This window comes from Crocodylus siamensis, chromosome 15 (assembly GCF_052110815.1).
Source record: "Crocodylus siamensis isolate JL-2025a chromosome 15, ASM5211081v1, whole genome shotgun sequence".
Classification (NCBI taxonomy): Eukaryota; Metazoa; Chordata; order Crocodylia; family Crocodylidae; genus Crocodylus; species Crocodylus siamensis.
The window spans coordinates 46,800,080-46,827,812 of NC_143409.1; the positions used below are offsets into that span (position 1 = coordinate 46,800,080).

Here is a 27,733-nt window from a genome sequence, read left to right on the forward strand (position 1 = left end):
GCTTTTCATATGTAATAGTAATGTGCATTTGCCTTCCTGACCTGAAGTCTATGCACTGTAATCAGTAACTGATAAATGCAAGCATGCGGGCACATTCATATTGTGTGGCATTATATCATGTGATGAAACCTCCCGGAATAGATTCAGAGTGGGCAACCCCAGTATTGCCAACCCCACCGTGCTGAAAATCATGAGACAAACTCTAAAAAAAATCAAGAGATTTGGAATAGAAATCACGAGATGCTATTTTTGAAGTGTGTGCGCGCGGTTCCCAGGCCAAAGGTAGTAGGGTGCAGAGCTCCAGCCTGCAGCCCACCTCTGCCCCTTGCATAAATCCGGGTGGGGGCATGGACCCCCCATGCCTCCCCTGGTCCAGGGGCCCCATTCACCCCTGCCCCTGGCCCACCCCCTCCCTCACCGTGGAGGCCTCAACCTGTCCCCCTACCTGCCCCTTCCCTTTCCCTCCTCCCACCCCGCCTCCCCCTTCACAGACTTAGCAGCTTGGCATTCTCCACATGTGCTAGAAGAAAAAATCCTGAGATTTGATCACGAGTCAGTTAATTTGACCTGGAAATCGGGAGCCTCAAGATTTTTTCATTAGACTTGGCATTACTGCAACCCTAAAGACAGGGTCTGCCCTGGATAGTGAAAACCCCAGCAGGAGAATGACTCTCAATGAGCAGCCAGATCCCAGAGCTATGCTCTGAATTGAGGCAACAAAAGGGATCTGGCCAGGATCTTTCCTCACCTTCCTGAAAAGGAACTGAGAACACCAGAGCAAATAAGCCAAAAACAAGCATGCATGATGTGCATCGTTGCCAAGGGGTGCATAAGTCCTGCTAAATCACAGTCTTTCCTGAAAGCCTTCAGTGAAGTAGATGGGAGGTGTGTGAGCTCTCTCTCCTAACACTCATTGGGGATTGTATCAACAAAACCTGCAAAGTGCTTCCAATTCCTCTCTGTTAATCAGGTAGCCCTTATTAACTCCTACGTAGCCTGCTTAGTTACTCTGTTGCTCTGGCACAAAGGAGATTTCCACAACAGTAAAGTCCATCTATGCCAGAGACAAATCTTTCCTGGGTGCCCACACATTACAAACCTGTGCACACTTTGCCCCACATGCAATGTGCGCTGCTTCACCTTTCCTAGTATGAGTATGCAGGTATACATATAGTGGAGGGGGTGCGTGTGCGAGTGCATGCAAATCACCAAAGCAAAACAGTACCCTCATCCAAAAAGAAACAGAGATAAGGTCACTTGACTCTTAACTGGGGGGCACTTGAATATGATAGTGGTAGCACTGGTGCCAGTATGCACTAGAAACAGCTCGCCAGCTGACCGTAACCAGCAAGACCTGAATGTTTAATGTAATAATGTGCTCGGCTTCTATGGTAATCAGTGAGAGCTTTCACTGAAATAATGAAATCCTTTTATTATGCAATAGTTTACCTCAAATTTTCCCTGAGGAACTCTTCTTTCAAGGTGACTATATATGTGCTGAGGGCATGCATCATTTTCCAAGAGGTACTGATGTTAAGGGGATCTTTATGGCATGGATACCTGGATACCTAATAGACAGAAGATCCCCAGACAGAGAGGAAGGATGATGTGGGGAAGGCACAACATGAAGATGCAGATCTGTATTATGGTCTCAGCTGTTACATACTCCTTGTGTGACCTTGGACAAACCATTTAATCTTTTTGTTCTGCCGTCTGTCTGTGTATTTGGATATAAACTCCCTAAATTAGGGAGTCTCTCTCTCTCTAGCTGCAGATCCAACCTATGGCAATACAAACAGAAATAGAATTATTAGACAATTTTCACAAGTAAGAAATAATTGAGAGCCTATTGCTGATAATGTAGTGACTTTTTGAGCCTTTCAATCTAGTATCTCCGTCATGTGGGCTCCCAACTATGATCTATCCAGTCTGGCACCCTTTGAGACAGCAAAGACGATGCAAGACTCCTCATTATATCTGAGCTTCCTCTGCTTCTTCCTCTCCAAAATAATTGCGATGCAATAAATGGTAACCAAGCTGAGTTTACTGGACATAACTGAGGGTTGAATGTCACTTTATCTGCCTTACTCATGTTTTTTTCTTAAATTTAGAAATTCCATAAAAAACACTGTGAGCTTCATTGCCACTCAGTGGTTTCTATTTTTCATCATCACAACATGCATGTTCAATGGCAAGAGGAAAATAAACCAAGATATTTTGAGATGCAGGATGAGCTAAATGCCTATCCTTAGAATACAGCTTCTTGGACGGAGTTGTAGGAGTGTCTCTAAAGGCACAACTAACCTTTACATTTCAAGTGCTGCTGCAACTCTTTCTTCAGGGACACATGCTCTGTCCCTTCCTGTAACATTCCTTCCCAATTCCCATATCATTTCCATAGTCACCTATTTCTGAAACAGGAGTATCTGGTTCCTAACTGCACTCCAGCGAACTTCGCACCAGTTGCAGCAATCCATTCAGTGTTGCCAGCTACCCTAAGGGCTTGTGCATGAGTCTAAGAGGCTCTCATCCACTTTCTCCTGATAAAGCTAGATACCATCAGACAACCTGGCAGAGCCAAAGAGCACGGAAGCTTTGCTGATTGATGCAGCGATGCTGTCACTTGAGAGCCAGAGCCTGCACAAAAATATCCAGGAAGAAAGTAAATAGGGTTGCGGCTGACAGACTGAGACTAGGGAAACATGCATTCAATTTTTGGCTCTGCCAGACTTCCCTAAGTCTCTGGGGATATCATCTGGGACAGCTTTTCAGAAGTGATTTGCAATGCGACTTTAAAAAATTTAAATTGAGCCATAACCTCTCTGTGCATTGATTCCCCTTGTATAAATTTGAGATAACCTTTAATTTCTCCTTTTATGGCCATTTTCTGTAAGCTTAAATTGTAAGGTGTGCCATTCACACTGTAAGTTTCTCAAGGTTTCTTCCTTATGTCCATCTAACACAATGGGGATCTTGATCTCAGTTACAGCTTCCTAGCTTCTATTATGAAACAACTAACATGGCAATTGATTCCTAATAACTGGCAGGCTTCTCCACTGTTGCTGATTCTCCGATCAAGAGAGCTATACCAACCTCATGTGAGGGAGCAATTGAATAGAGGAATGGTGAGTGGAGTTACCATGTTATCTGCACCTCTTGGGAATGAAGTAAAGAAATGCTTCATAGACCCCTCCTGCCAATCGCCTATTACAGCTGATGCCGAAGAATGCAACTCAACCTCCTGCATTATGCAAAATAATTCTTTATTGAGGATTTTGCCAAAACCTGGAAGCTGAAAGCTGCAAATCTGGGGCTTTGCAGTGTGCAAGCAACAAGAGCCCCTTCCTTAGAGTGAGTCAACCTCAGAGTCTCTCTTGAGAGGCCCCCAGTAAAGAGGTCAAATCCAGAAATACTTTGTCTGGTGAAATACTCCTGCTTGCTCACTGAGTCTGTGCTCTAATTCCTACGTTGGGAAGCTATTTGTTAATGACAGAATCATCGAGAAGCAGGGCTTGAAGAGACTTCAGGAAGTCATATCCAGTCCAACTTCCTGCTCAAGGCAGGATCATTCCCATCTAAACTGTCCTATATAAGTGCTTAGGCTGTCAGTTTTCCCACTTCAAGGGCCGCTCCCCCCCCAACATACTCCGTGCCTTCAACAGGGCTTTAAATCTTCAACTACAGCCACCAAATCAAACCTGCAATTCAGCATCATAACCTCTACCCCTCTGCTAGTGCTTTATGCTTCTCTCAGGAGAATCCTGTCCTGTTCTGCTGGTGAGAATTAGAGGGAAGGGGAAGGTTGTTCTGACAAAATCCTCCCAACCCCTGAGCACAGTTAGGCTTGGATCCCATTGGTGTGGCCCACTACTCAGCAGAAGCTACAATAGGAGGCACAGGCCCTTCTGCCTTTTCTGTTTCACACTGTCCCAGCAGGGTGACACCCTCAGTATGGCTCAATACAGGAATGTCCAACTGTTCTGTGCTGAGAGGACATGGTGCATCTGGATTCTCCAGGGCTGCTGTTCCTGAAGCAAAGGTGGGGAGTGGAGATGGTGGATCTTGGTGGCCAGACACTAATGCCTCTGTCACAGGTTGGGGAGGACCAGTGGCTGCCTCGGGGTGGCTCTTGCTTTTGTGTGCAGTAACGTTGTCCTTCTTCTCAAACTTTTTGCCACAGATGTCGCAGGAGAACTGGTAGAAGGAGTCAGCATCATGCTTCTTCATGTGCCAGTTCAGGGAGGCCTTCTGGCGGCAGGTGAAGCCACAGATCTCACACCTGGAGGGACAAGAGATCAGCAAGAGTGTACAGCAAGAGAAAGGCCAGACAGGAACATCCAAAGCAGGCTGTGTAGTGTGCGTAGTCTACAGAACAGCAGCACAGAGTGCAGCCATGCCAAGTACCCCAAGATGCAAAGCTCTTAAGCTATGTCTATACCACTGTTTCCTGACTTTGGGTCTGCTGCTTAGGAAAATAGGCTCTGTCCACTTGCTGACACCTAGAGCAGCTGTGAGTGCCTCGCTTTCACACCCTTGCAGGCCACACTCTGGTTCTCAGTAGAAGATGAAATGGGCGTTAGTGCAGATCCTATATATAATGCTTCCTGTGATACTGCCATGGGGAGAAAGGAACATCAGGTCTCTACTATCTCACTTGCTTCTGGTCTTTGTCCCGAAAGAACAGTGTGAGTAATTTTAACACTGGTTGTTTTGCATTCCTTTTCTCTCTTTGCCTGGGTTGCAGTTATGTTGTTTATTTGAACTTGTACATGAAATTATATCACTCTTTTTCACCTTTGTCTTTAGGTAACCCCATCAAATACCCACATGTTAAATAACTGATTAAGATTAACAGTCTGTCTGATGAAATAGGCTACAGGAGATAGGGACACAGGCACTGCCACAGTGGGTCAGACTTTGGGTTCATCTAGTTCTGCATCCTATGACAGTGTCCAGCAACAGATATTTCACAGGAAGACGCCCACGGTAGCTGATATGGGATAATCAGCCCTAAGTCCAGGTCTCATCCTGATCTTTTAAGATTCAGAGATCAGCAGGAATTTTTATACATATATTTGAATTTCCGTCCCAAAGTACATTACTGTTAATACTGGAAATCCCAGACATACTTGATATCCATCTAAATGCTGCATTGCTGTCTGGGATATTGCTTAGTTCTTGCTATCAAAGACTTCTCATGGTAAAGAGTTTCAAAGACTAGATACATGTGGTGAGGAAAGGTGAGTCTCTTAAACTTTCTACCTTTTCATTAAATTGAATACCGCCTTGTTCTTTTGTTACAAGGCAAGATACATTCCCAATCTACCTTCCCTGGACTATTCATTATTGTAGAGTCATAGGCATTTATCCCACCTCCTCTCAATCCCAATCTCTATTTCAGATCTTGTTCGTTTTTGTCAACTATCTCTGAACTCCTTCCTCATTTACCATATCCACATTACTGATTTATTGAGATTATAATGTTTTCCAAATGATTTTTCACCCCATTCCTGACCCACCTAAACATTTTTGCTTTTTGTGAGCACATCTCCACACTGAGAAAACCTGCAGCCTGATTTCTGTCCTGCACCTCATTCCATCCATGAGACCATTGCAAAGTGGATGTCAAATGCTACTTCACAGTGAGTATAAAGTACTCCTGGGTTTGATACAGTAGCACTTTCATCCATACTGCACTGGAGTAAAAGACTCCAGTGGGCACAGGGCAGCAGAATACACTGAGGTAGGGAGATGCAGTGAAAGATGGTGTTTTGAGAACACAGACAAAAGCAGAACGCTTGTGTATCAACTCTAAATCTTTTGGGCTTGTAGCTATGTTTTGAACACCACCAAGCGTATTCTCAAATCCATGGTATTGGGAAAAAGGGAGAAAGTTTCTAGGCCAACTATGAGCATACTGAAAGCCACAGGATGCCCTAAATCCGGAGAGTTTTACTTCAGCACAGGTTTATCAGGAAGGAATGCAACTTTTGTAGGATGAAGTGTGTCACTTACGGGCAGGTTATTATTGGAAGAACCAGATGCCTGATTGCTTATTGGAGGCTTGGTTAGAAGCATCAATTTAGCATAAGTATCAGTGTGGAAGAATGGTGGAAGCCTCCCTGTGTCATTGACAGCCCTAAGGGCTCATAAGATAGATCAGTAGGATCTAATTGGCTGTTTCCATCTTTAGTCTCTCAGTATTGTGACTTCTGGGGAAAGACAAAGGAAGACTCCAGTGTAGCAGGTAGGTCCAGGTGGTGCTACTTACTGAAGGGGTTTTTCTCCTGTGTGGATGCGTCTATGGATGATCAAGTTGCTGCTGGTGCGGAAAGAACGGGCACAGAATTCACAGATATAATCCCGTTTGTCTGCAGGAGAAAGGAGAGCAGGTTACTGGGTGCTCAAGCCCAAAGTGGGTATTTTACCCAGAGAAAAATAAAGAATAAAATAACAGGACGTGACAGGAGACAGGGTTCCTGGGGGTGAAAAGCAGAGTGAAAAGCACATAACAATACATATGAGGAATCTGGGGTGGTAAAGGGGCAGGGAGAGGGAAGGGCAGAGAGGGGCTATAGGTCAGAACGTGGGGGCACTGGTTTGAGGAAACCTGACCCCAGAAAGACAGAGGACTCTGTCCTCTGAGTCTTGAGGACTGAGGTGCATTTGCAGAGCTGTGTTAGGATGCAGATGACAGAATACCAGTGAGATGTGAGGGGGAGCTGAGGGCTGGGGCCTACAGATTTGGACGGAGAAGCACTGGCAGAATGGGTGACAGGGCCGGGTAGTCCTGAGCTGCAACAGTAAGGGACCAGTGGGTCACGGAGTACTGGGGGTACTGTATATGTGGGGAGCATAGCACTGATATAGGTACGATGTGACTTGAAGCTTCAACCCCTGGACTTAGGCAGACTCACCGCTGTGCAGTTTCTCATGCTCTTTCAGGTGCTTCTTGAAGTTGAAGGACTTGCCACAGCTGGGTTCAGAACAAGTGAAGGTTTTCTGGTGTACGTGTTGATATTTTTTGTGGTGCTGCCATTTTGGGGGAAGGGGTGGGGAAAAGCAAAGGGCAGGGTTACCTAAAATCCTACATATCCCACAGGTCCATCCATAGTTTTTATCTAATCAGGTGTCCCACCACAGTGAGGGTTCAGTGGGAATGCTTTACTGGCATGCTGAACTATGCTGGCACCCCCAGTACAGGAGGGAACCTGGCTGCCACCATCACCCATCCATACAGCTCAGATTCTCCAACAGGATGGTGGGGAGTAGTCCAGCCTCCGCAGCTTATTTACCCTTTCTCCTGAGGCTGCCAGCAAAGAAGGCCCACTAGACCTTATTCCAAAGTCTGCTGCAGTCAGAGGGAACCTCTCCATTGAAGTTAGGCTGTACATGCTCCAGTTCTGCTCAGAATTAGGCTAAGAACATATGGACTCATTTCACTGAGCAACCAGTCAGGAGGAACACAGGCTTATGTGAGAACTGAGCTCCCCCACCCTGCTGTGGCTAATATGCTGGGGACTGAACCAGAGACCTGCAGAACTAAAAGCATGAGCTAATGCAGTTTGATCTGAAAAGTCAAGGTTATCTTACTGGGACAATAACAGACACAAATACTTGGTAGATCAAGACTGCATGAAACATTTAATATAGATACTAACATATGGGGTGTCTTGATACAACTGAAAGCATAGTCAGCCTGGAAGAGTTCTTAAGCCCTGTGGCTGGGCTGATGCTAGTACCCTACGCACAGTACATCCCATATCTCAGTGAGGACAGGATAGTCGCTGTAACTGGGTATTCTCCCCACCCCCTGAATTAACTAGCTTGTCTACACTACATCTGTGCTGAGTATAAAACTGCTGCCATGTAGCACCCCCACCCACTCATTTCTACATAGCATGCATCAGAAATTAACCAGTGCAGATAGCTTACAACTGCCCTGATAATGCTCCATGAAGCGCACACAATACAGACGGAGCAGGGCTCTGGGCATCTGCTCAAGGCCTTGCTAAACAGCCTATACTGCTTAAATATCGATGCTGGCACATGCTGAACAGGAGTGGACTGGCAGGGCATGCTTCTTGATAGCAGTGCCACTCTGTGCAGAGAATGTAGACATAGCCAATGTGTCACTTACGTTCAGGTACTGGCGGTTGGAGAAGATCTTGCCACAGCCCTCATAGTCACAGAGGAGGATCTCACGTTTGGCTGCTTTCCTGCAGAGAGAAACGTGGGTGAAGAGCTGCTAGTGGAAAGAAAGAAGCAATGTTTCCTACTTGCAGTAATGACTGCAGGATATTTAAGAACTAGGATCTCGTTCAAATGCACCTGGGTTCTTAAACCCATCTTTTTTTTGCCCCATCCTATGGACCTTCCTTCAGGCCCCTTCCAATCCATCTCCTTTTCTGCCACCCCTCCCTGGTTCTTCCCCTGCTCACCAGCTGCTTTTGTCACCTTTCCTCAGTGGCTTCTGACATCTGGCAAAAGTTCCCTTCATCTCCCTGACTTAACAGCTCTCCATCTTTTTTCAACCTCAGCTGAAAAGGCCTCTTTCCTCCTGTCTGTTCCTTTCTCTGACTTCATCTTGTTCAGCTGTATAAAGTATTTGGGGATAGGGTTTGCACAAAATACACCAGTAGTAATGTTGAAGGTGTGAATGTGTGCGTGTGTTTGGGGACCTGCAGTGGGCAAATGGGAGTTAGTCACCCCCCTCATGGAAGATGCCAAATCATAACCATACAGCAGGGGTGGGCAAAATGCGGCCGGACCCACCAGGCCTTTCTTTCCGGCCTGCGGGGCCCCTAAAAAAATTTAGAAAATTAATATTTATCTGCCCCTGGCTGACTGTTAAATGGCCCTTGATGGCTTGCCAAAACTCAGTAAGTGGCCCTCCACCTGAAATAATTGCCCACCCCTGGCATACAGGGATGTGAGAAAAGTTTAGGAGCACTACAAGAAGTGATGCTGAAGAGGCAAGATAAACAGGAGGGAGGGGGAAAAGAACAAAGGGCAGGCCAATATTTTGGAATCTGAGAGGCTGATTGGAGTGAAAAACCCATTGCTTGAGTCACTAAAAATCAAGTCAGGCAAAGTCCTGGAGACTGGGGAAGGGGGAGAAGTTGCTGTGTACAATGACCATATGTGGGGACTGAAATCAGTCTGCTGATCCACTGAGGTCGTACAGACAAATCTTCCACCCATCACAGGAAGTAGCGCAAATGCTTAGTAGAATTGGAAACAAAGTGTTAAGATGCAGGGAGCATGCGTAAAAAAAAGAGCAATTCTTGGTCCAGCTGTATTATCAGAAGTGTTCTCAGGTTAGACAACCTGCTAAGTGTCAGTCCCACTGTCACAGGACTGAGTCCTCACCTGATTCTTTTGGGGCCAATCTGCGCCACATCCTCATCACTGCGTTGTGCCCGCTTCTTGCAACTACAACAGGAAAAAAAGAAACCGGCTGAAAACTCTCTTCAGTAGGTTGGAATTCTCTCCTTTCCCAGTCAGTGCTGTATCCCTTTCTCTCCAAACTGTTTCTATCTGCCTGCATCTTCCTTTTCTGTACACAAGCCCTCTCCCTCTTTATTTGCTATAACCACCTCTCACTTTGCTGGCCCCAAATGCAGAGTGTTTGCAAATTGGCAAAGAAGACTGAGGATGCTGAGCAATCCTTGGGGGCAGGATCTCAGCTCCCAGCCCCCTCCTACAGGAAGGGGTTTCAAGATCAGGTTTACTTTTGCTAAAAGGCACACAGGTGGCCTGCTCTCAAGACTCACTATAGAAAAATGAAGGAGCCAATGTTTCTTTTCCAGGAAACAATAAAAGAGGTTTTGAAAGAGCTGAGGAGCCAGCTTGAGTTGTCCCTAGCTTGCCAGGAGACAAGAAGACTGTTTCTCTCTGCTCAGCTCAGACACCAGAGTCAATACAATATGAAGGCTCCAATAAACTCTTTACACTGCTGTAAACAAGGTAACCCATAGACACCCTGGGAAATCTAATCTATGTAGGCGAAGTCCATCATTGACACTGAAACACCAAGTGAAAGAGGATGGAGTTTCATTCCAAATACTTCCAAGCCCAGGAGCATTTAAGTCTGCTCTGATCAATTCTGGGACTCAGGACCCAAAACAATCTTTGGTCAAAAGTTCAGGTAGTCAGTGAAATCAGTTCTGTTTTCCTTGACTTCCAAATCTTGCTGGCTGTCATATGAACAGTGTTTCTTCCGAATCACTGGAAAGGGCTCATGTCTGAAGTAACCTCACCAATGTTGGGTCTTGCTTGCTATGAATGCTGGGTGTTCCATGGAGGAGCTGCCTACATGTTGTAGGACAAGGGCAAACTCTGTCATTGTGATAAACATAACCATTGCAGAAAGGGTACAGAACTCAATCCAAACAGCCACTGGTTACTGGAGTAGATAATGTTTCATGTAAGCTCCTCAGTGTCACCCACAGACAACACTGAAAGTTTGCTAGATAAGACTCACTAGAAGCCTCCCTGCCCCATGACAGAGACCAAAATATCACCAGTTGTAGGAGGACAACTCAGACCAGGTACAAATGGTAGTGTATCTTTGTTCTTAGTGATGGGTATTTATACATGTGCTCCAGGAGCAAGGGTGGTGGTGGTGGTGGTGGTGGGGTTAATTAGAGCTACTCCAAGAGCTGCTCCAATTAAAATGCCTGAAGTGTCTTGTGTATCACTATCTCCACACTTAATAATGGCAGTGGGGGAGCTTTAAGTGCAGGGATGCTGATACGCAAGGCACTGGAGTCTGCTCGAGCCCCGTAATTATCACACTCCAGCAGACTCAATTAATTGAGCCTGCTCCAATGCACTGTAATTACAGTGTTATAGCAGCCTTGCTGCTCATGTATAGGCACCCTATGTCTCCACACAAGTAACTGCATGAAACCCAGAAATTTGTCTGTCATACAGACAGTACTTCATAGTACAAGATCCTACACGTGTCTAAGATGTCAGGGAAAAAAAAATACTATTAGAAATAGCAAACAACTGCCTAGTTGGGAAACTACACTGGAAAGCAGATACTGAAGGAATTAAGATTGCAGTTTTTGGTACCGCCCAAATTCTGACTACTCAAGAGTAAGGGACTTCCTAGCTTGCTGCCTGCCTGCCTGCCTCAGAGCTAGGAACCTGGCAACAGTGGGCACGTCTACATGAGATGCTTTACTGGGCATCAGACTAATTTACTGCACTGTCAGATAGTCTTGTCAGATACAAGTGGTATCGGACAGCACAGTAAATTACTGTGCTTAAATGCACCTGTAGATGGTGAAGTCAGGATTAATTTACTCTAGCTGAGCCACAGTATATTTGGTCACATTAATTTCACATGTTGATTTACCCAGTGAAGGCACAGAGCCTGCAGACTGCCTGCTACAGAGGCACGAAGCCCTAGATTGAGGTTCTCCATCAGACTTACAGGCTCGGTGGCACCAAACTGACTAGGCACCATGATTAAAAAGGACCTACGGGTAATAATAGACCATAGTATGAACATGAGCCGTCAGTGCAATGCTGTAACCAGCAAGGCAAACAATACTCTGGCATGCATTAACTGACAGATCTTGAGCAACACCAAGAAAGTGATTCTTCAGATTTACTCAGCCTTGGTGAGACCACAGCTGGAGTACTACATCCAGTTCCAGGTGCTGCATTTCAACAAGGACATGGAAAAGCATGAGAGTCCAGAGAAGAGCTGAGGGACTTGGGCCTCTTCAGCCTAAAAAAAGAGAAGGCTGAGAGGGCGCTTGGTGGCAGATTATCAGAGGAAAACAGCAAAGGCTCAGTGAACAACTGTTCAACCAGGGCATCTTTGGGGAAAACCAGGACTACTGCCACGAACTCCTGGAAGACTGTTTCAGGCTTAACCTTAGGAAAAACTTTTTCACAGTTAGTGTCCAGACTGTGGAATAAACTCCCTCCAGAGGTGGTGCAATCACCTACCTTGGAAATCTTCAAGAGGAGACTGGACAGTCACCTCGCTGGGTTCACCTAACCCCAGCTGTCTGCCTAGTGCAGGGGGGCTCGACCCAATGACCTTGCGAAGTCCCTTCCAATCTATGAATCTTGTGACCACATCCCTTAAGGAATAAACATGATATGTAATAAGGATGTAGCCAGAAAGCTTAAGATTTCCATGCAAAATGGAACTATCAGAAACTTTCAGAATGCTGCCACCCTTGAGGAGACCCCCAGATCCAAGGTGTTCTGTTGACTTGTTCATAATTGCACGATAGAAATTAAAAACCCTTCACCCTTAAGTCAACACTAGATAATCAGAGCAGAAAAGATTTTTTTTTAAAACTGTTTGAGAGTCATCTTAAAACAAATTACTTCCCACCGTAAACAATACCTAAAAGTCACAGCTGTTTACATGAGCACAAACAAAAACATATTTATTAAAAATAAAGACATTAGTATAAAATTTTGCAAAAAATTCTAACACATAGGATAAAATTCAGTCATTATTATGTTGATCTGGATTAACATATTTTCTGTCTGCATTTTCTATCTTCCCATGTACTTTTTGTAGTCACTTTTTGCTGCTGTTCTGTTGTGGATGTCCTTCAAAAAAAAAGAAAAAAAGGGAACAAACACACAGATGTTAGGAAAATAGTGAATGATTTTGTGCATAAATAGGCATAAAATACCAATAATACTGTCAACATCTCTCTAGCTGCTGTAACAGTAATTTCTACCACAAAAAATACCATTACAGTTAGAGGTCAGCATGTAGCTTATTGGATCAAAAATATCATTTCCTTTAAAGGGACACCATCAACTTGAAGTTAAAAAAGACTAAAGGAAGCAGATGCTTCGGCATTGCACATGCTCCTGTGCTTATCAATCGAAGGTTATTGTCTACCTTAAGCACTTCTGAAAGTTCACAAGGTGCCTTGCTGCAAGTGCATCATTAGGTACCTAGCTACTTTTGTAAATATGGGCTTAAATTATTATAGCCAAAGTGCAGCCAAATGCACAAAATAAATAATAAATAGAAAAAAAAGAAGACAGGAAAAAAATAATCTCTTTCAGTTTTCAGATACTGTAGGAGCAACTTGTGCCTGAAAATCTTCTGCCTTCAAGCATGATTTTAGGGTGGACAGTGTCCCTCTACTAATATAACTAAAACAATAGGGCAACAAAAACAGAAATGAAAATGTATAATTTACCATCATTCTCTGCTGTGCTTGGACTGGCTTCCTTAGCTCTTGTTCTCTTCTGCTAGCAAACCGTTTCAAAAACTGTGTAAAAAAAATGAATAGACCTTCAATACAAAACTGAAACTGCACAAAGCATCTAAAAATAAAAAGTAGACAGCAAGCCTTGCATGGTTCATACTTACCTTGAAATGTATTTGGGTGTATATTTTGGTGTTGCTCCTCTTTTCCCATAGCTCACATAAAAAAAAACAAACTTTAAGAGACAGTTGAGGGTAAACCAAAACAAAACAAAAAAAAAAAAAGAAACCAAAACATTAATAAATGTTAACTAGCTCCAAAGAAAAATGGTTTCTCTCATCGTTTTAATGAAAGTGTGGAAACTATAACTCTTGTACTGTTGCTGTGTATGGTCCCAGTAAGCAAGGGACTTAAGCAGGTGAGCTATCCTATTGACTTCAATGGGATTATTCATCTGTCTAAACGCGGAGACACTGACACAGCAACATTTAAGCATGTTGTTAAAATGGATCTTAATAATACACTAAGGCAGTTGTCTCCAAAGTGCGGTGTGCAAGATGATCCACTGGGGTGCAGGAAGAATATATTCAAACTTCTATTTATATTTATTTTTTATCCAAAAAAATAAGGAAGAAATTAAGCTTTACTAATATTGAATATACGGATTGACACTGGCGCCCTCACTCGGTCTGTATGTCAGATGGTCACGTGTTTATAGTTTATAAATAACTAAATAAATATACATATATTGGGGGTGCGTGCTCAAAATTTTTTTACTGACAGGGGTGCGCGATCAAAACAGTTTGGAGACCACTGCACTAAGGGACCATTTATTATGGTTTCTTCTTATTCGTTTCAATAAAGGTGGAACTGGGTCCAATCACCACACCCAAGCTTAACTTTGCTTCCTTGAATCTTCAGATACCAACTCAAATGCTAACATTAGAAGCTTGTACTGAAACCAATATGCATTTTCTTAATGAGTAAATCCTTAGCACTGTTCATCAAGTACACACTAATAGCTCATTTACTACACAAAATGTTTAGAAATTCACACTTACACTGCTCCAAAGTCCCAGATATCACAGTTGAAATATTTATTACAGCAAAAAAGGCATGGCACAGACAAGTCTTTCTGGGCTTCACCAAGGCCTTTGACACCATCTCCCACTGCATTCTCATTAAGAAACTAGGTGACTGTGGCATTGTTGTCTACAGTCAGATGGATTGCAAATTGGCTGAAGGGTCGTACTCAGGGGGTAGTGGTGGATGTGTCTTTTTCAATCTGGGGAAGTGGCCAGTGGAGTCCCCCAGGACTCGGTCCTTGGGCCTGCACTGTTCAATTTCTTTATTAGTTACTTGGACGACGGGGTAAAAAGCAGCCTGTTTAAATTTGCTGATGATATCAAGATTTGGGGTGAGGTGAGCATGCTAGTAGGGAAGGACAGATTATAGCAGGACCTGGACAAGTTACAGGGGTGGGCTAACGAAAATAGGATGGGTTTCAATACCGACAAGTGCAGGGTGCTGCATTTGGGCAGTGGGAACCAGCAGCACACTTACAAGCTGGGAAACTCCCTTCTTGAGAGCACAGTGGCAGAAAGAGATCTTCAAGTCATTACTGACTCCAAGATGAACATGGGCCGACAATGCGAGGTCACGGTCAGTAGGGCTAACCGTACCTTGTCATGCATCCACAGATGCATCTCAAGCAGGGCCAAGCAGGTGATCCTCTCCCTCTATATGACCTTGGTCAGGCCACAGCTGGAGTACTGTGTCCAGTTCTGGGCGCCACACCTCAGAAGGGATGTGGACAGCATTGAGAGGGTCCAGAGAGGGCCACCTGGGGACAGTAGGGCAGACCCTATGAGGAGAGGCTACAGGACCTTAGCCTTCTCTTGCGAAGGCTGAACAGGTTGAGGGGGGACCTGGTGGCCATCTATAAACTCACTAGGGGAGACCAGCAGGGTTTGGGAGAGACCTTGTTCTCTCTAGCACCCCTGGGGTGACAAGGAATAACAGCCACAAGTTGTTAAGAGAGTAGGTTTAGATGAGACAGCTGAAGGCACTACTTACTGTCAGGGTGGCTAAGATCTGGAACCAACTTCCAAGGGAAGTGGTGCTGGCTCCTACCCTGGGAGTCTTTAAGAGGAGGCTTGATGTCTACCTGGCTGGGGTCATTTGAGCCTGGTTTTCTCTCCTGTTCAGGGTAGGGGGTTGGACCTGATGATCTACAAGGTCACTTCTGACCCTACTTCTATGAATCTATAAGTTGTATTCAGACACAAATAACTTTGCCTTTTCCTAGTTTATCATTCCAGAACAGCAGTTCTTGACCTTTTTAAAACAAAAGCAGCACCTTTGAAAATGCTAACTCTTAGCTTCCACTTGTATCTCGACTGTAGAAAAGTAACAGAAAGGAATTCTTCTGTTGCAAACTCCTCAAATAGACCATAACAGGTCAGAATATTTTTGACACTATGAATACCCATCTGAAATCCTGGGTTTATCTTGTGAATCATATGTAGATGTTTGTCCATCTAAAAAGTCCTAAAGTTGTGCAGCATCCCATGGTACCCTTAAAAAGATACCAGAGGACCCTTGTTAAGAATCACTCTTCTAAAATAAATACATGTATTAATGCTAGAGGGCCAGCTACACATCAGAGCCCTACCTAGCCATTCTTCTCTTTATGAGGTAGGTAGGATTTCAGTTCACTGCTTTGTACAGCTCAGGCAAAGTGGCCATGTTCTGGCTGACAATGACCATTACTGAAATCCTTGTGTCAGGAAACTCATCACTGGTGGACATGACTCCTATAGCAGCCTCACGCCCCCAAGTACTGGGTGCAGAGTGTGAGGATTGGCACACCAATCCTCCATCGATATTACATCTCATTGGGTCACTTGTACTTATGTCATAAATAGAGTAGCTTCTCCAGTGCTCTACCTGATGTTGGGGGTGTGTTGAAAGGTCAGGGAGTTGCCACTGGTTGTACAACAGAACAGCTGGGACACTGGGAAGAAATTAAATCCTAGTATATTTCTTACATCTTATTAAGACTTTGCCTTTTTCCCCCTTTCTGGACCCACACATCTTGAGCTTCCCTAGAAGAATTATTCTAAATCATTACATCCAGATTCCCATTGAAGTCAACAATGAGTCAGATCCTCATGTGGTCCATACTGCAATGGCCTAGTTACCATATCCCATAACACAAGGATCTCATGCCACCCCTGCATTTTAAGCCACAGACAACACAATAGTTCAGCGATACCTTCCATGTGGGCTAAGGGACGGTATGTGCAGCCAAAGCCAAATCCATGCAGCAGCATCTAGCTGCTATTGCCAAGAGTCAACAACTGTAGCTATCAGGACAGCCCCAAGCACATCCTAAGGCCTCTTTGTCAGAACACTCTAGAGGAAATAATGCAGCCAATGCCCATTACTGCTCAAAACCAATTCAGTGGGCAGACTCACAAAGACAAATATCTGATAGTCAGGCATTGCAGCCCCTTCTCCTGTCAACTCATTGAGCTTGGTTCACATGTTTCTGTTCTCCTCATCACCCCACAAGCTAGGACTGTCCTCCTCACCTGGCCCTTTCTGTCTGCCTTCCCCTCTTACCTGGATCGTGCCCCTTTCTCCTCAGTGGGGCTACAGTTGGCTGTACTTGTCTCGTTAGGTGGCTGCTCCTCCTTTCCAGGTCTCTTGCGGCCTTTAGCCTGGCTTTGTCGTCTTTGTAGATCAGAATCACTACACGGACAAGAAAGACACAGGGTTTTTTTTTCCCCAACATGAGAAAGCTCTACTGACAGAAGAAGCTTGGTACAGGAAATAAAGGAACAGATCCCAATGCGAATGGGATGTGAGACAAAATACCTTCTCTGAGCCAACAGAAAACGAATAAGAGTTATAACACAAAAATTCAGCATTAGATCTGCTAGAGCAATTTTAGTTAGGCTCTCTTCCAACTCTCTCCAGGGAACGGGCCCATTATTCCCTTGTCCTTCACCTGATACTAAACAAAGTCACACAGCAGCAGACATGAAAAGGACAAGATTAGAAAGCAGGATGCCTGGGTTCAGCTAAGCATTCCAGCTATGAATACCTGTGTGGACAAGCTCCTTTCCCTCCTCTGCATCTGATCTGAGCCAGCAGCCTCAAAAAAAAAGGGCCTCACTGAATCAGATCTCACTCACACCAGCATGAATCAGAAGCATAAACTCATCATTAAGATCATGACCAAGTAATTAAATGGAAGTATACTGTTGTAACACTGCTACATGTTAAATTAGAGCAAGGCATTACATTAGGTCAAAAAGGGTTGGCAACAACAAAGGAGGGAAAAAAGCAAGAAAGATCCGAGTTACTGGAAAAGAGGGCAGACTTCTCTGGTTTTATACTGCTCTCTTGCTTGCTGGATTAATTGTGAAAGTAGGTCATGGAAGGTGAAGTAAACATGGAGCAGGATTGTGGTGCTATATCAGGAAGGTTATGAATAGAACTGGGAAAGCTGCTGCTCTGGGGTGGGGTGGCTGTGGGTGGGTCCAGGCTGTGGACGTGGGGCTCTGCCACTGCCTGTGTGGACATGGGAGCCAGTTGTGGGAGTACTCCGCTGTCAGCTGTGGAGTGAAGCCAACTGGGGGGAGGGGGGAAGCTGGCTGTACCAGCCACAGCTGTCGCCACTGCCCCTGGTTCAGCCCTGGCCTTGACTGGGACACATGCCCAGAAGCCTGTGATAGTAATCCTGGAGCACATGGCTGCTGGGCAAGCAGCCACCGAGTCCCTTAGCCTCGATCTCGAGGAATCCCACTGCCTCCCTCCCCTCCCCAAAATCTAAAAAACACTGCTGCTGCCATGGGCGAGGCACAGACTAAGCAGAAAGCAGGGCTGGAAGGGACCTCCCTGCTCACCAGGCCTCTAGTGGCAAGTCACAGCTGGGGTGGGGTGGGGGGATGGGGATGACACACATGACATGATGATGACGATGGGACAGTCAGGTTTCTAGACTAAAAGATACGGGTGCTTCAAAACTCCAAGCTAGCACAAATTGGATCAACACCTGTGCGGCTCAAAGTACAATGTGTAACAAAGCCCACAGATAGGATTAGAAGTAGCTAGGCTCTATTCTAGCCTGATCTCCCTTTCCTTTCCAGCACAACCTTTGCACAGATTCTACAGACTATACTTATCACCATTATTTACCTGTCTAATGAGGGGTGATAATTCTCATCTCGCAAATCATCTGTGTACGCGAGATCATCCTCCTCAGTGAAGTCCTCATCGTCATCCTCTTCTTCCTCCTCCTGTGCATCAGAAGCTTGCTCTGGCTTCTCTTTCAATGCTGATGGGCTGCAGGAATTCAACGTAAGAGAAGAAGTTAAAAAAAGCACAAGTCCCTCATCTGCACTTCTTGAGAAGTGATCTTTGTGGTTACTGATCCCACTGCCTCCCCTAGCAGCCAGCTGCCCACCTCATCCATATGTCCCTGGGGGTTGTTGGCTGCTTTCTCCTGAGGCTGCTTGCAAAGGGGCTGATAAGTATGAACAGCAGTGAAAGAAGTTTGTGCTAGGACAGGACTGAACCCACCACCTTCCTTCACACAGGGAACAATCTGATGGGAGTGACTGAGAGTCACTGTGAGCTTAGGGATTAGACAGCACTACTCCCTACCCTGAAAACTTGCATAGGGAATTGGCAAGTGTCAGGGATGAATGATCAAATGAGAATAAGAGCCAACACTCACCTCTCTGACCCTGCTGCATCAGTGCCAATCTCTGCCTCTTCTTGGGGAGCTGCAAAGACAAGAAAACAAGCTGCAACTGATGGAGGCAGGACACAGAACCATTTGGTTGCGATTTACACAGAAGGTTGGGGTACTGATGAAATAACCACAACTCTGAGGGAGGACAACACAGGATTTGGGGGGGAGAAGAAAAGTTAGGGTGAGTGATTCCAGAGTTCCAGACTGAATTTAAATTCTTCTGCTTTAACGCATAAAGCCAACACTAACTGAGCAGGTGGAAGACTAGAAAGAAGTTATGGGTAAGTTGTTCTTAATACTGTCCCCTTCGGAAAATTCTTGTCCTTCCTATGAAACAGTTAGCAATAAACAATGCAAGAAAGAAACCTTGAGAGACCCTGGCCTGGCAATTTCTGTAGTTTAGCAACATAAATGCTTTTCCTTAGCTGAATGGCAGTTTGGATCTAAAAAGTCCTATTCAGGGTTTGGGTCTTAGCCACTCAACAGACCTGCCCTCTCCTCGCCATGAATAGCAGGAGTAGCAGACATCAGATGGAGTGTTTTCACTAACACCACATCCTCACAAAAAAAATCACTAAGTTGGGGGACCCAACAGCCTATAATGCTGCTTACAAGTCTTGGTACCCACTCACCTGTCCAAAGCTGAGCTAATGTCTTGGATGGTTGTGGATTTAATGTCCTGTCTTTGCTCCTATACCACAGTGAAGACCTTGTACAGTCCAAGGCTTTAGCTAGGTTACAGGATGGATGAGTAATTTTGACTATTTACTGAGACAGAGACATCCAAGCCAGGAACACCTGGGGGAGATGGAAATCGGTCTTGTCACCTGAAGCAGGGGAGGGGGTGGCCTGCTTCCCAGGGTGGGAGCAAGTGTAAGGATTACATGGTTTTATTTGAAAAATAAGCAGTTATATTTACGGCTCCCCTTTGTCACTGCAGATCACAATAAGGTTCAAGTAGACCAGGGCCAAGATTATTACTGTGGTACAGAAGAGAGGATAGGGTAGGGCTGAAAAAAAGCTCTGAATTTGTGTTTCCAGGAGGGGAAAGTCAGCTGGCCCACACTCTAGACTGACTAAGGATTTGGGTTAGTATCAGCAGAGCAACACCCATGGTAAAAAAAATGTCAAGGGCAAGCAGAAACAGAATCTAAATTCCAGTGGGACAGAGGCCAGCTGGTTCTCCCCTTTGCACTCACTTTCAATCCCAAGCCTGCAAAAGGGAGGCAGGGAATATGAACAAGGATGCAGTTCAGTCCTTCACTTACATTGGAGTCACTGCTTCCTTTTCCTGGTTCTTTTTTCTGCTCTGTACTGCAGGTGGGCAATGAAGCTGCCATTCATAGAACCATAGAAAATTAGGGTTGGAAGGGACCTCAGGAAGTCATGTAGTCCAACAACCTGCTCAAACTGGGACCATCCCCAACTAGATCATCTAACCTCCGAGGATGGAGATGACACAACCTCTCTGGGTAACCTGTGTTTTACCACCCTCCTAGTGAGAATGTGTTTCCTAATATCTAACCTAAGTTTCCCCTGCTGCCACTTGAGACCACTGCTCCTTGTTCTGTTATCTGCCACCACTGAGAATGGTCCAGCTCCATCCTTTTTGGAATCACCCTTCAGACAGCTGAAGACTCCTATTAAATCCCTTCTCAGTCTTCTCTTTTTCACACAAAATAAGCCCAGTTCCCTCAGAAGTCATATGCCTCAGCCCCCCAGCCATTTTTGTTGCCCTCCACTAGACTACCTCCAATTTGTCCACATCCTTTCTGTAGTGGGGGGCCAAAACTGGACACAGTACTCCAGATGTGGCCTCACCAATGCTCAATAGAGGGAATAATCACTTCCCTTGATCTGCTAGCAATGCTCCTACTGATGCAGTCCAGTACATCGTTAGCCTTCTTTGCAACAACGGCACACTGCTAGCTCATATTTAGCTTATTGTCCACTGTAACCCCCCAGGTCCTTTTCTGCAGAGCTACTGCTTAGTCAGTCAGTCCCCAGCTAGTAGCAGTGCATGGAACTGTTCCATCCTAACTGCAGGACTTTGCACTCCTCCTTATGGACCCTCATGAGATTTCTTTTGGTTCAATCCTCCAATTTGTCAAGGTTTCACTGAATCCTAGCCCTACCCTCCAGCGTATCTACTACTCCACCCAGCCTGGTATCACCTGAAAACTTAATGAGGGTGCACTCTGTGACATCTTCCAGGTCCTTGATGAAGACATTAGACAATACTGGCCCAAGAACTGACCCCTGAGGCACTCCACTTGATACCAGCTGCCAACTAGACATTGAGCCATTGGCTACTACACTGACCCCATGATCCAGCAGATTTCTATCCACCTAACAGTCTATTCATCCTACCTGTACTTCCTTAGCTGGCCTGCAGGAATGTTGTGGGAGACCATATCAACAGCCTCACTAAAAGTCAAGTTACACTACATCCACTGATCTCTCCAGATCCACAGAACCAGTCATCTCGTCACAGAAGGCAATCAGGTTGGTTAGGCATGACTTGCCCTTAGTGAATCCATGCCATCTGTTCCTAATCACCCTTTTCTCCCCCAAGTGCTTCAAAATAGATTCTTTGAAGACTGGCTCCATGATTTTTCCAGGGACTGAGGCAAGGATGACTAGTCTGTAGTTCCTCGGATCCTCTTTCTTCCCTTTCTTAAAGATGGGCATTTTGTATTTGCCCTTTTCCAATCGTCCAGGACCTCTCACATCGCCATGAGTTTTCAGGTATGATGGCCAGCAGCTCTGCAAATCAGACAACTCTCTCAGAACCCTCAGGTGCATCCTAGGTGGCCCCATAGATTTGTACACATCCAGCTTTTCTAAATGGTTCCTAACCCATTCTTTCACCACAGTTGGCTACTAACGTCCTCCCAAAACTGTATAACAGGTGCAGTAGTCTGGCAGCTGACCCTGTCTGTGAAGACTGAGGTGAACAAGGCATTGAGCACTGCAGCCTTTTCTGCATCACAAGGTTGCTTCCCCCATTTAGTAGAGGACCCACACTTTCCCTGATCCTCCTGTTGTTGTTGACATACTTGTAGAAACCCTTCTTGTTATCTTTCCATCCCTTGCTAGCTGCAACTCCAACCGTGCTTTGGCCTTCCTGACTTCATCCCTGCATTTCTAAGCAATACTTTTATACTCCTCCCTTGCTATTTGTCCAAGTTTCCACTTGTAAACTTCCTTTTTGTGTTTTAGCTTACTGAAAAGTTCCCAGCTAAGCCCAGCTGGTCTTCTGCCACACTTGGTAGTCTGTCTGCACATTGGGATGGTTCCTTCCTGACCGATTGGTTTCTTTAAAGTACAGCTAACTCTCCTGGACTCCTCTCCCCCTCAGACTGGTCACGCAGGGGATTCTGCCCATCAGTTCCATCAGCAAGTCAGTCTACTTTTCTGAAGTCCAGGGTCCATACCCTGCTGCTCTCCTCCTTCCTTTTCTTTCCTCAGGATCCTAAACTAAATCATCTCGTGGTGGCTGCTGCCCGAGTTGCCATCCACTACTGCAGTCCTCTCCAATTCTTCTGTTTGTGAGCACCAAGTCAAGAAGAGCATGGCTCCTAGTTGGCTTCTCCAGCACTTGCACTAGGAAATTGTTTCAACACTCCAAAAACTTCCTGGATTGCCTGCATACTTCTGCAGGGAGGAGAATACAGCAATCAGGGTGACTGAAGTCCCCCATGAGAACCACGGCCTGTGATTGGGAAACTTCTGCTGCTGTTTGAAGAAAACCTCATCCACCACTTCCTCCTGGTCTGGTAGTCTACAGCACACACCCTAACCCAGAGACTTTCAAACAGGCTGGTATCCAGTTTTATACTGGAGATCTGAGCAACCACAGAGCTCTTTTACATAAAATACCACTTCTCCTGCCAAGATGCTCTTCTTTCTTGTCAAGCGGATCCTGTCTCTTCCTAGCAATCCTTCTCCTTGGCACAATGTCCTGCGGTCAAAGCCAAAAACCCCTTCTGGTGACATCATTTGCGTAGCCATGTACTGATCTGCAAGATGCATCCGCTCCTGCCCAGCCCCTTCCCTTTGACTGGAAGTATCAAGAAGCACATTACCTGAGCCCCTGTCCACTTCACTCTTGTACCCAGAGACCTGCAGTCCCTTTTGATCTGCTCAGGGTCTCCCCTGGTGGTATCACTGGTACCCACATAGATGAGCAGCATGAGGTAGCAGTGAGAGGGCCAGGTGAGTTTCGGTAATCCTTCCATGACATCATGGATCTGGGCAAGCAGATCTCCCAGGATGCCAGGTCAGGGAGGCAGATGAATGCCTCTTCCCCCACCACAATAAGGGAATCTCCCCCCAGCCTCCCCTCCATCACTTCTTGGTGGCAGGGATTTTGACCCTTCCAACCTTGGGGAAGCCTGTCCTGTCCTCCCCCATCAATGGAAAGTGCTCCTCCTCCTCCTCTGTTGCTATGGCTCCATACCTGTTCTCTAGGAAAACTGCTGTAGGTGAAGATGAACATTTTTGCTTACTGCCAGAGGTCCCAAGCTTTCAGCTTCCACACTCCTGGGAGTCCATGTCCTTTCCCTTCTCTAGGGTTGCCTTTGGCAGCCCTTCCTTCACAGACCAAAAGGTGTCCTCCAGCACTGAATCAATAAAGTCCTCATGATGGAGGATATTTCAGAGCCTTGCTACCTCCTCCTGTAGCTCTTTTGCCTGTTCCCTGAGGGACACCACAAGAAGGCACCGCTCACAACGCAAGTACTCTCCCATCTGGATGTCACTGGAAGGAATCTGCAGTCTCCACAGCACCAAACCAGGAAGTGGGTGGAAGCCTCAGCAGTGAGTGGTCCTACCTGGACAGACACCTTACAGATGGATGCAGAGGCACTGGCAGTGGCTCTGGCATTACAATGTCCTCCAGCCATTTCTCTGGGTCTTATAATCTGTTGCCTCTCTTGTTGCCCTTCTTCCAAGTAGACTTTCCCTAGCCAACTCACCTGTAAGCTAGCCTGTTTATTGCTCCTGGGTCCCTGAAAGATTCCTTTTTCCCTGCTTCCTCTCACCAAGCTTAAAGGCTTTCCTTCAAAGAAGTGGGCAGCAAACTGCTTCTCTGTCTGCTGGCTACTCAGGGAGTGTCCTTTTATACCTTGCTCAGCTTGGACTGGCTCTGCCCCCTCATTAGGGCTCTTGTCAGAAAGCAGCAGCAATCATCCAGTACTTATCACTCGGCTGGCAGAACTCACACCTGTTCAGAGCACACACCCAAAACACACACAGCAAACACTCACCAAGCCAAACACACAGGCAGCCCTGGTTCACTTACCTTCCCAGAGGAGGATCTGGTGCTTGGTGCCTCTCTTCACTTCCTCTTCCCTTTCCTCCTCCTGCTCACAGTGAACTGCTTGCAAACTGCTTCCCTGTCTGCTGCTCCTGGCTGCTCGCTCCCTGGTCGCTCTGGGAGTTTCCAGTCTCTCTGCCTTGGCTCCATCCCTGGTGGGGCTTGGGTCTTCCTCATGTGCTGTCCCAGAGGAGTCTTGAGCAAGCGCTGCCCTGCGGAGTGAGCGCCTGCGGCCAGCAATGGGAGAAGGTGGGGGGCTGGGCCCTGAACTTCCACTTCTCTCCTCTCTGTGCTGGGAGTTGGCTTTCTGGGGCTGCTGACCACCTCCAGCTGGTGTGCACACCTCCTTGTCCAATGGAGGGGGACCCCAAGAGAAAGTATGTCCAGCTACACACTCCCACACCAGGTTCGTTGGTGTCTCCTTGAGGCCAGTGGGCAGGGGCTTCACATCTGGGATAAAGCGGCACTCCTGACTATGATCATGGGACAGGACAACCAGGCGCTGAAGGGCATCTGCGTGCAGCAGGCTGTGTTCAGACTCACTCTGTCCTGAGGGGAAGAGAAGGAGGAAGAAGACATGTGGGAGACAGGTAGCCCCTACCTCCTTAATGCCGACTACTTCCAGAAACAGCTGCATCATCTTGCAATGTAACCCAGAACTTCTGGAGACAACAGCTGCATTCCCCTGCCACCCTCCACACAAGTTCCAGGACAGTCAACCCTCCACAATCCTTTACTTTTGATAAACCAGTCCCTGAACAGGGACCAGGGGACTTCTGACGTCAAAGCACTTCCTACCAGGAGAGGCATGGGGAACAGGTGGTACCTACCTGCACTCAGCCCACAGCCCTGAGAACTGTATCTGCAAAAAAAAACAAGGGTGGTCAGAACCAAGTGAGAAACTGAATGGAGAGACTGGGGCTGGGAAGAGGGTGGGTGACTGAACTGGTCCCCCTTGGAGAAAGTTGGGGTCAGGGGAGTGGGAGGGCAAATGCTCCATGTGCTGGTGCTCCTACTGGCACTTTGAAACTTCTCAGGTACCTGACTAGATCTTCCTTATGTATATTCAAGGTCAAACCAAGTGCAGGAAGGGCAGGGGAGCATCTTCCAATGATCATATATTAATCTAACAAATTCCCTGACATTGCAGCAGCAAAGCACTGGCAGCACCCTTCTCTCCCCTTCTTCTTTCTTTGGTGTATGATAGACTTTTCACATTGGTTGAGTGCAGTGTGTAACAGAGGTCAGAATGGATGATCTTGTGCAGCCTTTGAATCCTGGTTGCTTGGGAATGTAGGAGACTGAATTCAATGACCACGGAAGCCCCAGCCTCCTGGCCTATATTCCATGACCCACTCCACAGTCCCCATCAAGACTTTCTTACCTAATATTGGGCTGAAACAAAGGCCCCCAATCAAGCATGGCTACCAGTGAGAAAAATTGGGAAGGGGGCATATATGGGGCAAGAGAAAGCCAATGAGAAGAACAAGGAAGAATGTGCAGGGAGGGGGACTGTCAGGGCAAACAGGAGTGACAGGACAAGGCCTATATGGTAACGTACATACATGGGTGGGCTGTGATGGAAATAAGTTTATCCTACTACCGTTCCACAGACCCCATCAGGATGCTTCTCCTTTTCTCCTGCCTCCCTTCCCATTCAACAGGTTTCCTTTCCCCATTTCACCATCTCCCTTGGGCCCAACCTCCATGTCTAGGGCTCTTTAGCAATACCTCGCATCTCTCCTTTTTTCCAACCTCCAATCTTTACCTGTCGAGAAGGTACTTGGCTAGCTGGGAATGCAAAGAGAAACCCAGCTGTTCCTTGAGTCGGCACCACTGCTCCAAGTGGCCCCCAATACGGATGCGGCATTTGCTACGTCGAGCATCCAACTCCTTGCGCTTCTGTTTGCGGACACACTCAGGAACCCGCTGGCGTCCCTGGCGCCCCTGCTCCATCCTCCTGCCAAGGGGTCCAAAGCTACCTGGCAGTGGGGAGAGGAAAAAAAAACACCACACCATGAGTGAAAGGGGAGAAACTGGGCTATGAAGCCATGACTAAAAAAAAGAAGAGAGAGGCCAGAGCAGGGAGAGAAGAGGTAGAAGGGAACAGAGATCATCTCCCAGGGGAAGGCTGCCAGTGGATGAGGGGAGTGGAAAGCGGCCTTCCTGGAAAATTCCCACAGGCCTTTTTCCTCTCCCACAAGAGGGGAGCGAATTTGCAGTCTCCAAGTCAGCCACATTTCAGCAATGCGCCGCCTCTCCCTGCACCAGCACAGAACAGTGAGCACGGCCTCTGCTCAGTCCTGCCCCCACCCAACCCATGTGCCCCGCTCCCAGGGCACACCTGCACCCGCACCCCAGGACCAAACACTGCCAGTCTCTCCAGCTCCTGAAAGGGCCAGCAACTGACATCCCAGTACTGGCTGCTACCTCCCGTGTTTGCCTAGTGGCCATTGGCAACTTTCTACCTGGGCATCCTGGCGAAAGCCTGGGTTTCTTGCCCTCCCCACTGGGCCAAGACCCCCATCTGGCTCCATGCCCATCCCCCGCCAAGCCCAGCCTTTGCTGGCCACAGGCTACAAGCCAAGCTCCCACAAGCTGGGCAAGTAGGGCGCTGTCCCTACGGAACCTCAGCCCTGCCCTCCCCAGCAGCACCCGGGGGTCCCTCAGGCAACACGCTCTGAAGGGGACCCTGGACCACCCCCTAACCCCCCACCTGCCCCCTCAGCCCCATCACCCCGCCCCCAACCCACTATGTCTCAGCCCCCAAATCCTCCCATTAAGCCCCTCCCTGTCGCCCAAAGGCCCCGCCCCTAATGCCCCTCATCACTTTTTAGCCCCGCCCCAGCCCCCTGCCCACGGTATGACCCCGCCCCCAGCCATAGCCCCGCCCCTCACGAGCGGCGACGCTCCCCCCGGGCCCCTGTGCCTCTGGCCCCCTCGGGCTCCCTGGCTTTGCCCGACGCCTTAAAGCGGGCCCGGCTGAGGCGGCCCCGCGCTCAGGGCCCCGGGCGGCCCAGCCCGAGCCCCGCTGCCCCGGCCAGGCCCCTGCCGGGGGCCCCACCCGCGCCGTGTCCCCTTTAAGAGAGGACCCCCGCCCCTCCCCGCGCTCACACCGCCGAGCTCGGGACAAGATGGCGTCACCCCTCGGGCGCGCGGAACAGGCGCATGCGCGGCGCCCCCGTTTCCCTGCCACAGGGAGGCGGGGTCTCCGCGCCTTGTGGGAAGTGGAGTCCGGTGTGCAGGGCACGATGGGATCTGTAGTTTCACTTCCCCGCGGGGGGAGTTATCTCCTGGTGCCTTATGGGAGCGGTAGTTCTGCGCCCAGGGAGAGGCAGCCCTGTCCCTGCCTCCCCCAGGTGCATGACGGGAGCTGCACTTCTCTTCCTCTGTTCCTGTGTGCGAGGGTGTGCGCCCCAGCTTGTGGGCCTGGGGGGC

General features: G+C 47.3%; 1 protein-coding gene across 4 annotated transcripts; it reads right to left on the minus strand.

The window, feature by feature from the left end:
• Nucleotides 1-1,505: 1,505 nt before the first annotated feature.
• On the minus strand, nt 1,506-27,479 carry ZNF692 (zinc finger protein 692). 4 transcript variants are annotated; one of them, XM_090030011.1, is made up of 12 exons: nt 27,410-27,479; nt 26,064-26,277; nt 25,126-25,157; nt 24,281-24,844; nt 18,958-19,006; nt 18,417-18,563; nt 16,836-16,964; nt 9,373-9,435; nt 8,141-8,219; nt 6,918-7,032; nt 6,272-6,371; nt 1,506-4,279 (listed from the first exon to the last, which is right to left on the minus strand). In XM_090030011.1, exons 2-12 carry the CDS (start codon nt 26,249-26,251, stop codon nt 3,868-3,870), a joined length of 1,878 nt encoding a protein of 625 aa, XP_089886137.1. In that variant the 5' UTR covers nt 26,252-26,277; nt 27,410-27,479; the 3' UTR covers nt 1,506-3,867. The 4 variants fall into 4 exon arrangements, with proteins under 4 accessions (XP_089886137.1, XP_089886138.1, XP_089886139.1 ...); XM_090030012.1 differs by lacking the exon at nt 27,410-27,479 and adding an exon at nt 27,194-27,336; XM_090030013.1 differs by lacking the exon at nt 27,410-27,479 and adding an exon at nt 26,640-27,002.
• Between the last annotated feature and the right edge of the window lie 254 nt (nt 27,480-27,733).